The sequence below is a fragment of the Aotus nancymaae genome, unplaced genomic scaffold (assembly GCF_030222135.1).
Source record: "Aotus nancymaae isolate 86718 unplaced genomic scaffold, 86718_ANA_hifiasm-v0.15.2.pri h1tg000016l, whole genome shotgun sequence".
Classification (NCBI taxonomy): domain Eukaryota; kingdom Metazoa; phylum Chordata; class Mammalia; order Primates; family Aotidae; genus Aotus; species Aotus nancymaae.
Genome location: NW_026988428.1, coordinates 52,034,124 through 52,044,416, shown reverse-complemented (window position 1 = coordinate 52,044,416; position 10,293 = coordinate 52,034,124). Strand labels below are relative to the sequence as shown.

Genomic DNA, 10,293 nt, shown 5'->3' with positions numbered 1-10,293 from the left:
CAGAGGCTGGTTCTGTCTCCATTTAGTTGTGTGACCTTGAGCAAATTATTTAACTTCCTTGAGCTTCAGGTTCTTTAACTGAAAAATTGGTGGAGGGGGAATAATCATCATTTCTATCTCACTGGATGCTGATAGAATGAAATGAAAGAATGCACATAAACACTTAGCCGAGTGCCTGGCACACACTAATGCTCAACACCTTATTATCATAATCCAATGCTCCACATTTACTACTCAGAGTCAACAGATAATTGCTTATCTTCCTACTTTCTTAATGTTTAGTAGATGCAATGTTAAAGTGGAGAACAAGTTCACTCAGTGGACCTGCAGCCAGAATATCGGGTTTGGAAGCATTCAATCAGAGTTTGGTGCCTGATTCAGCTTCGTAATCTTGTCTGGACATGTTGCTTGGTTTCTCTGGACTCAGTTTTCTTTTCTGTAAAGTAGTTACCAAAACTATACCTATCTTAAAGAATTCTTGCCAGGCAAGAATTGCTAAGACAAGGAGTACACAAAAGGGCATTTAACCCAGTCTAAGAGAGTCAGGGGGATCTCTTGGAAGGGAATGAAGCCCAAGTGGACACCTAAAAAGAAAAGAACCGTGTCAACTACGATATACACTTTTGTCAATAATACATTATCATTTTAATAACATAAGTATATATAACTGACATTTAAAGTTATTTCAGACTGCATTTCTCATTTTACTGTTTTTTCTTTCTGATATAACCATTGAATTTCATTAAGTTTTAAGAAGAGAAGTGCTGTGATTTTTTTTGGTAGATTGTAATTATCTCCAAAATTTGTTCCATCATTTTCCTAAAGATGTTTCTAGTGAAACGTTAGTCTTCTGCAATGTCTTCAGTCATCAACTGTGTAAACTGAGAGCTAAAATAAATATAGACTGAAACTCTTTCTTGCTTTCATATTGAATGAGATAAAGGCATGAGCTGAGAGAGAGAGGGAGAGAGAGAAAAACATATGTATACATCTTGGATGTGATCCTGAGTTATTCCCTGGATATAAATAAGACACTTTGAAAGGCACATTAACTTTCTGAGGTCACTAGGGTTTTCATTAGAATGCTGGACTATAATAGTTCCCAGGTGATGTAAAGGAAATGATGCACCATTCCTTCTCACCCCGGAGTTCTTGGTGCTCTGGAGAACAACATTCACTTGCAAGTGTTTGGCTCACTGTGTGCTGGTATTGTTTATAAGGTCAAATTTTGGATTAACCTTTTGAGACTAAAAAAGAAAAATAGACAAGAGAATCTTTGTGAACATTTTATTTCTTAGGGAAAATTATTTTACATGGAATTTACCTAGTGTATCACATAAAAATTCTTAACAGAGTATCTAGCACAGTGTAAAAATATATTTCCCTTGAGTTGCTTAAATGTCATCATGTTTGGTACAAAATAGGAAATACTTCATTTTGCAAATTACCTTGCCAGCGTTTCTCTGCTATGGTCTCATACACAACAGTGACATCTTTATAAAAAAGGATAATTAAGGAATTATCTAGTAAATTCAAACAACAGTGTCATTCATAAGTGACAATTCAGAAAGTATTTTATCTTTTGTTTTTAAATTATTTATTTTTTATTATTATTTGTTAAGAAACAGAGTCTTACTCTGTTGCTCAGGCTGGAATACAGTGGCCTGATCATAGGTCACTTGCAGTCTCGAATTCCTGGGCTCAAGTGATCCTCCCACCTTAGCCTTCTGGGTAGCTGGGACTACAGGCATGGGCCACCATGCCTGGTTAATTTTTAAAAATTTTTTGGCCGGGCGCGGTGGCTCAAGCCTGTAATCCCAGCACTTTGGGAGGCTGAGGCGGGTGGATCACGAGGTCAAGAGATCGAGACCATCCTGGTCAACATGGTGAAACCCTATCTCTACTAAAAATACAAAAAATTAGCTGGGCATGGTGGCGCGTGCCTGTAATCCCAGCTACTCAGAAGGCTGAGATAGGAGAATTGACTGAACCCAGGAGGCGGAGGTTGCAGTGAGCCGAGATCGCGCCATTGCACTCCAGCCTGGGTAACAAGAGCGAAACTCCGTCTCAAAAAAAAAAAAAAAAAAAAAAAATTTTTTTGTGGACTTGAGGTGTGGCTGTTGCCCAGCTTGGTTGAAAACTGCTGCTCTCAACTGATCCATCTGCCTTGGCCTCCCACAGTGTTACAATTATAGTGAGCCACTGTTCCTGGCCTGTTTTGTTATCTTATTAGAGCAAGATTATTTGTCTAAAGAAATAAAAAATTACCTATACTTGTTTCAGTGTATTTTGTCTGAAGTATTTCTGGGAGATGCATCGAGCAGCCACACTGGGATGGAGTGGATTTGCTAGAACAGTAAGATCTGGCACATGGTTGGTCATATCAGGTTTCTCCTGGACTATAACTGCTTGAGGGCACAGACTGTATCTTATTTATCTTTGAATCCCTCTGGTGTCTTGAGTATAGTAGGCATTCTCTAAATAGTTATCAAGTTGATTGAAATTCATTTTGTTATGAAAATAGTTTCTGGGCCTCCTAGGAATCAGACAGTGTTTGAAAAATATATTCCTCAGTCCTCATTATTACATTTGGTTTAGTTTCTCGTGGGGACCCATGTATGTTATTGAAACATGAAATATATTTATAATAGGAAAATATGGATGTGACAAGAAAAGCAGCAGCAAAAATTGGGCAACCTTTGGTAAATATGGGTAAAATAGATGCAGACCTGTCTGACCTAATAGAATTCGTACATATTAAAAGTTTTTGAAAACTTTTTGCACAGTTATTATACATTATACAGTTTATCTTACTTTTCTGTTTTGACAGTTTTATTATTAAGTAAGCCAGAAAATGAGGTGAGGAGATGCTTGTCTCTCTTTCTCTTTCTCTCTCTCTTTCTCTCTCGTGTGTGTGTGTGTGTGTGTGTGTAAATAAGAAGTCAATACAATTTCAGTTCAATAAGATGAGCCCTGGTTAGGAAGATAATGACCATTAATTGAGAAACTTATATGTACCAGGCAGTCTTTAAATACATTAACATAGTTAATGCATACAACAACCCTATGAGGTAACTGTTATTTCCATTTTTAAAGTTAATAAGCTGATGTTCAGGGATGTTTAATAATTTTCTCAAGCTCACATAATAAGTGGCAGAGCTAGGATTCACACTCAAAACTCTTTGACTAATGAATCAGTATTCTTTCCCTGTATTGTGCTTGATACAGAGAAGGCACCCATGCACACTTATTCTTAGCAGTGTCAAAGCATCTTTTTCTTTTGGGCACCATTTGTCTGTAATTATTACCTGTGGAATCTTTCTGTGAGCCTTAAAGTCAGATTAAGGCTTTGCTTATGTACAGCAGTAAAATAGTCCAATCTTAGCTTCCAGTACTGGTGACATTTCCTGGAAAGTCAGTGATTGCACAAAAGTGAGTCACCTTGAATAAAAGAAAAAAAGTGAAATAAGGGTGTTTAAATAAGTAAATAATAAAAAGTGAAATAATATTTTCATGTGTTTCCTTCTACTCAGAATTCAAATTGCTCAGTTAGTTGTATTAGGAAAAGACAAAGGATTAAACACACCACATATTTTTCGAGACAAAGTCTGGCTTTGTCGCTCAGGCTGGAGTGCAGTGGTGCAATCACAGCTCACTGCAACCTTCATCTCCCAGGCTCAGGCCATCCTTCCACCTCAGCCTCCTGATAACGGGGACTACAGGTGTGCGTCACCATGCCCATGTCCAGCTAATTTTTGTATTTTTAGTAGAGATGGGGTTTTGCCATGTTGCCCAGGCAGGTCTCGAACTCCTGACCTCAAGTGATCTGCCCGCTTTGGCCTCCCAAAGTGCTGAGATTACAGGTGTGAGCCACCACACCTGGCCGCACTTTTTAAACTATCGAATTAGTATCCTAGAATTTTTCCTTTCAGGTGGTAATAAAGAAACCCTGTGGAAGAGCTGCAGGTGGAACAGATTGAGAAGGATTCTGTGTTTCATGAGTTGATACAGGAGTCAAGGTGGTATTTTGTCTGGGGAGGAGAATGGCAATGTAAGAGAAGCATCAGCTAGTTTCTAGTCAATCTTCTTTCCTACGCACACAGGATAATTACAAAGTTAAAATTAAAAGACAATTTACCTATCTGAATGCTTCATTCCAGTGCTGTCACACTCAGAAGAAGTTAAAACAGCAGACAAGGAAACCCGGGTCTGTTGAGAGCTAAACATCTGTTTCTTTGTTGTACTATGTACCAGGTAAATTGTTGATCAAAAGAAGCACAGTTCCTGACCTCATGGAGCTTACAGTCAAGACATGGAAAGACATTATTTTCATATAATAGTATGTGAGAACTTTCAAAGAGACATTGCAGTCAAGGAAAATTCAGCAACTCTGAGGGTGAAAACTTGCCTCCAAAAGGCCCCTGGAGTCAGGCTATGGCTAGGAGTTTCAGAGGGACTGTGGGAAGCCAAGATAACTGAAGGAAAAATAAGGGCTCCAGTACAATTTTCAACTACTTTAAGGTATTGACATCAGCAAGAGATTACACTGCCCCTAACTGGGGTTACTGGTGTTATTAAGTAAAACAGACTACCTGGACATTAAAAACTCTGACTGGAGTGGGTACTATAGTGGTTTAATGCAAACTACCTTCTATTCATTGGTGGCTTGAGGTAGGTATATCTGAACTCTAGCAGCTGATTGCATCCACTTTCTGTGAAAAGGCTTTCATCATAATTTTTAAAAAGTTATTTAGGTAAAAGTAACATCATATACAATTAATCATTTTACAGTGAACATTTCAGTGGCATTGAGTGCATTCATAATCTGTGCAACCATCACCTCTATTTAGTTCCATAGCATATTCATCACTCCAAAAGGGAGCCCATACCTATTAAGTAGTTGTTTCCCATCCCTCTCTCCCTCTGTGCTTCATATCTACAAAACTGTGTTCTTACTTCTGCTGGATACTTAATATAAATGGCATTATACAATAGGTAACCTTTTGTGTCTTGCTTTTTTCACTTACCATAATGCTTCTGAGGTTCATCCATGTTGTAGCATGTATCAGTACTTCATTCCTTTTTATGGCTGAATAATATTCCATTATATGTATACACCAAATCTTGATTATTTATTCATTCATTGGCAGACAATTGAACTATATCTCCCTATTAGTTATTGTGAACAGTGCTGCTGTGTACATGGGTATACAGTACATGTACTTGTTTGAACACCTGTTTTTAATTCTTTTGATACTGTACCTAGGAGGAAAATTGCTAAGTCATATGGTAATTCTATGTTTAATGTTTTGAGTAACACCAAACTATTTTCTACAGTGGCCGAATGACTTTACCTTCCCATAGTGTATGAGAGTTTCAGTTTCTCCATATCCTCCCCAACACATTGTTTTTTGTTGTTTTTTTTTTGATAGCCATCCTCGTGGGTGTGAAGTGGTGCTTCATTGTGGTTTCAATTTACATTTCCCGAGTGACTAATGATGAGCATCTTCCCATGTGCTTATTGGCCATTTGTGCATGTTCTTTGGAACCATATCTATTCAAGCCCTTGGGCCATTAAAAAAATTGGGTTGTTTCTGTTTTTTTTGTGTTGTCATAATAATTTGTGAGCTGTGTTATATTCAAATCCAACACCCAGAGCAGTCTTAGAGATGGGCTTGTTGGGAAGGTGTGGGCAGGGAGAAGAGAAAGCAGAGAACACAGGAGAGGTGGAATTTCATGTGTGGATGAAAGGGGGTAACGTCAAGATTCACCTTCCCTCATAACTCAGAAGAAGTGCTAACTCTGGCATGTCACTTTGATGAATTTGCCTTCCTAAAATCTGTGATCTCAATTTCATTCTCACCGTCAATGTCAGGCTCAGTAGTAAAGAACTACTTATTTTGAGTGCACTGCACACAAATTATCCTACTTAAGCTTCATAGTCATGCTGGTTGGTGCTATTATTTTAATTTTACAGATTACAAAAATTGAAGCTTGGGGGCGTAATGTAACTGGTTCAAAATCACAAGCAGGGCCGGGCGTGGTGGCTCATATCTGTAATCCTAGCACTTTGGGAGATTGAGACAGGCGAATCACTTGAGGTCAGAAGTTCAAGATCAACCTGGCCAATTTGGTGAAACCCTGTCTCTACCAAAATACAAAAAATTAGCCAGGCATGGTTGTGCACACCTGTAGTTCCAGCTACTTGGGAGGCTGAGGCAGGAGAATCACTTGAACATGGGAGGTGGAGGTTGCAGTGAGCTGAAATAGGACCACTGCACTGCAGCCCGGGGGACAAAACAAGACTTCTTCTCAAAAAAAAAAAAAAAAAAAAAAAAATCACAACTAGACAGATGTTGAATGAGTAGGAATTCCTTCCTCCCAGATCCATGCCCTTTCTCGGTTACTCCATGGATGGCTTGTCACTTGTTTGTCTCCTAACCTTTAGGAGGTTACTGCAGCCTCCTAACCTTTCTCCCTTTCTTCAGCACCACCTTCTTCAGTCAGTCCTCTGTGCTGCTGACACTGGCATGTTTTCTTAAATGTAAATCTTATCATGCTACATCTCTTCTTGAAGTCTTCGTGGCTTGTCATCCTTCAAGATCCACTGTCTTCTCTTTCAAGTTACCATCTTTTGCTTCCCTCATTTGTGCCCTACTTTACAGTCCTGTCAAACTACTCCCAGTTTCTGGAATCTGTCAAGCTGCTTCATAACCTCGTGCTCAAACATAGTGTTCCCTCTGCCTGGAATGTATTAAATGTCCCTCCCCACCTGGCAATACATTGTGATCCTTTCCCCATGCCATAAAATGCACAAATATTGGCAAATGAGGTAGTCGGAGGGAAAGAAACAGAGGAAGCTGTCATTATTTACATACTTCACCTTGACTACCTGGAATATCCGAGAGAATTAACTGAAAAACAAAGAAGAAAGTAGTCAGATATAAGATGTTTAAAAATCAGTAGGTCTCCTAATCACCAGCAGTAACCAATTAGAAAATGTAAAAGAAAAAAGATCTTATTCATAATAGTATCAAAAATGATAAAATATCAGAAACAAACAATAAAAATATGTAAATCCACATTTTAAAAAAACGTTCTAAAATGTTGTGGAAAGATGGAAAAAAGAACACCCGAGTCCATGAAAATATATTCCCTGTTTCTGCACAGAAAGTTTAACGTGGCAGCTATGATCCTAAAGCTTGAGTTTGAATGCCATTTCTACTCATTACCTCCTCGATCATCTCAGGGAAGTGGTTTTACTCCTCTAAGGTCTAGCTTCCTTGTTTGTAAAATGAGAGTAATATTATTAGTTAACTCATGTGTCAAGTATGAGAATTAAAGAAAATGATCTGTTTAGAACACTCAGCCCAGTGCCAGGCACATAGTAAATACTTAATAAGTTATGTATTATAGTAAAGATTCCAATTATCTTTAAGATGATCTGTGCATTTAATGCAATCCCAGTTGAGGATTTGTTTCTGTGGGTGATTATAATTTTATTGGGAGATTAGAGAGTATTGATTTTTCGTTTCATGTTTTTTGGAGTCATGTGTGTTCTGAGTTGCAAATATCTCACAACAGAGGTGTTTTGGTTTTGGTTTTTCCTGGTGTTTTGCTGGTCCATCTCTCTTTCATGTCTTTTTTTTCCCTTCTTTATCTATTACCCTTTATTTGTACTATAGCATACGTAGAAAAGCCTACAGTAAATGTACTGCTATCCTAGTCAAGAAATAGCACATTACTTGCACCCTAGAAATTCTCCCTTGTGCCTCTTCCTAATAACTACCCCCCCTCTCGTGAAAGTTAATTTTTTTTAGCACATTCTAACACTTTACTGGAAATTAGTTGTGAACATCAACGAAATCAGATCAAAGTAAAAGCATTGTTTTCACAAAATAATATCCTGATATCTGTTCTATCTTCTTACATGATTTAATAAAACCCAGGATGTTCCTGATTTTGGTATCAAAAAGCTTGAGTGTCCAGAAATAGCTCTATACAAATAATAATCATAGCATCTAAAATAGCCATCATTATTTTGGGTTGATTCCAAAAGTCCCGGGAATACCTCTTAAAATATAAATACCTTATATTGGCTGCAGTGCTGGTGGGAGGGAATGAAGGGGTACACATGGAGCTAATTATAACAGGAGCTGGGCAGAGGGAAAAGGCTCCTTTAGGGTGGGGCACATAAGGGGATGAGGGCTGGAGATTCTGAAAGTTGGGCAGGAAACTCAGTCACCCTGCATTTTCCAGCACTGCTTGGATGTCAAAGCTAATAGAGACAGAGACTCCAGTGTGAAAAGATGCCCATCACCCCAACTCCCTTGGCATTGCCCAAAGATGGCAAAGCCCACTTTTAGATTATATAGGTATAGAGATTCCACAGAGAAGGTTCTGGAAAGTTCTCCCTACACCCACCCCCCACCCCTTTCTCCCTCCCACCTCTCTCCTGCCAGCTATCACAAGCTATAGTCAGTTCCCTCCCAATTAAGAAAACGTGAAGGAGTAGCACTTTAAAGAAAATAACTTTGGCCAGATGCCGTGGATCACGCCTGTAATTCCAGCAATTTGGGAGGCCAAGGCAGGTGGATCACAAGGTCAGGAGATCGAGACCATCCTGGCCAACATGGCGAAACCCTGTCTCTACTAAAAATACAAAAATTAGCCAGGCATGGTGGTGTGTGCCTGTCATCCCAGCTACTTGGGAGGCTGAGGCAGGAGAATCCCTTTAACCCAGGAGGCAGAGGTTGTCATGTGCTGAGATTGCACCACTGTACTCCAGGCTGGGCGACAGAGGAAGACTCTGTCTCAAGAAGAAAAAAAAAAAAAAAATAACTGAGTCAATGTGCTGCTGGCCCCTTGGATTCATGACAGGGTGCCCTTTGCTTGGTTTGACCTGACAGGCACTGGCAAAGTCTGTTCTGCTCCCAGTGTCTCCCTCATCACCTTTAAGGCATCATCAGCAATTAGATTCCCTGGTTCTTCAAAGCTTCTCAGCACCCAGCATAACACCTGTATATCTGTGGAAGCTTTACTGCTCACAAACAGCTTTCACTTCCAGGAAGTCATGTGGTTCTCACAACTCTATGAGATAGGAAGGGATGAGTTAGGAAGGGCAGGGATCATCTCCATTTGAAAGACAGGGAAACTGGAACTCATAGAGTTAGATTCCTCCACCAAATTCACACAGCTGGCCAGCAGCAGAATCAAAACCAGAACTCAGGTCCACACTCCACAGTCCTTCCCACTGTTTTTCTGAGCACAGGGAAGAGGCTGGAGGAAGGGACTCCTGTCCTCGTCCCTCATCTGGCCCTCTTGGGAGGCTGGTGGACAGCCCCACTGAGGACCCGATGGGTCTGCATGAGATAGATGATGACTGCAGTGCCTGGGCATAGCAACGAGGAGGTCATGATGACAATGGCCAGGATGCTGAAGACAGTGACCCAGACATCCAGGGTGTGCTTGAGAAGCACAACTTCCATGGGGCCTTGGCTGGCTGCATCCATGTTGCTTCACTCCCAGGTTGCAGACCGCGAAGGGTCTGTGGAAAATTCTGGGGCAGGGATGGCTCTGCACTTCTCAAGGTTCCCAGGACTGCATGGACTCGTCCAAGCCCCCTTAATTGGTTTGTAACACCGTTACTTTCTTTTGGACTTTATATAAATCATATATAAATGCAATGTGGGCCAGGCGCGGTGGCTCATCCCTGTAATCCCAGCACTTTGGGAGGCCGAGGTGGGCGGATCACAAGGTCAAGAGATCGAGACCATCTGGCCAACATGGTGAAACCCTATCTCTACTAAAAACACAAAAATTAGCTGGGCATGGTAGTACACACCTGTAGTCCCAGCTACTCTGGAGGCTGAGGCAGGAGAATAGCTTGAACCCGGTGGGTGGAGGCTGCAGTGGGCAGAGATCGCCCACTGCACTAAAGCCTGGTGACAGAGCAAGACTCCGTCTCAAAATAATAAATAAATAAATAAATAAATAAATGCAGTGTGTGTTTGTTTGTTTGTTTCTGGCATCTTTTCCTGAACATTATGTTTGTGAGATTAAGTCATGTTATTTATGTGACTGCACTTTTATTTTTATTACTGTATTTATCCTTTCTATTATTGTTGTAAATCCGGGTCATTCTCAATTTTAGGGTATTACTAATCATCTTGCTAGCTTTGTACATGTCTTTTGATGTATGTGTATGTGGATTTCTATTGGATATATGTCTGAGAATAGAACTGCTCATGGAGACAGAGATGAAAGTTCTGGTTGTTCCATATCCTAATATTG

At 40.1% G+C, this 10,293-nt stretch overlaps 1 protein-coding gene across 1 annotated transcript; it reads right to left on the bottom strand.

Moving 5' to 3' along the window:
• Positions 1-9,308: 9,308 nt before the first annotated feature.
• Positions 9,309-9,512, bottom strand: LOC105711964 (small integral membrane protein 3-like). Its single transcript, XM_012444892.1, has one exon. It carries the CDS (start codon positions 9,510-9,512, stop codon positions 9,309-9,311), a length of 204 nt encoding a protein of 67 aa, XP_012300315.1.
• Between the last annotated feature and the right edge of the window lie 781 nt (positions 9,513-10,293).

Excerpts from the sequence above, each read along its gene's own strand:
- LOC105711964 (XM_012444892.1), bottom strand. The coding sequence starts at position 9,512 with ATGGATGCAGCCAGCCAAGGCCCCATGGAAGTTGTGCTTCTCAAGCAC.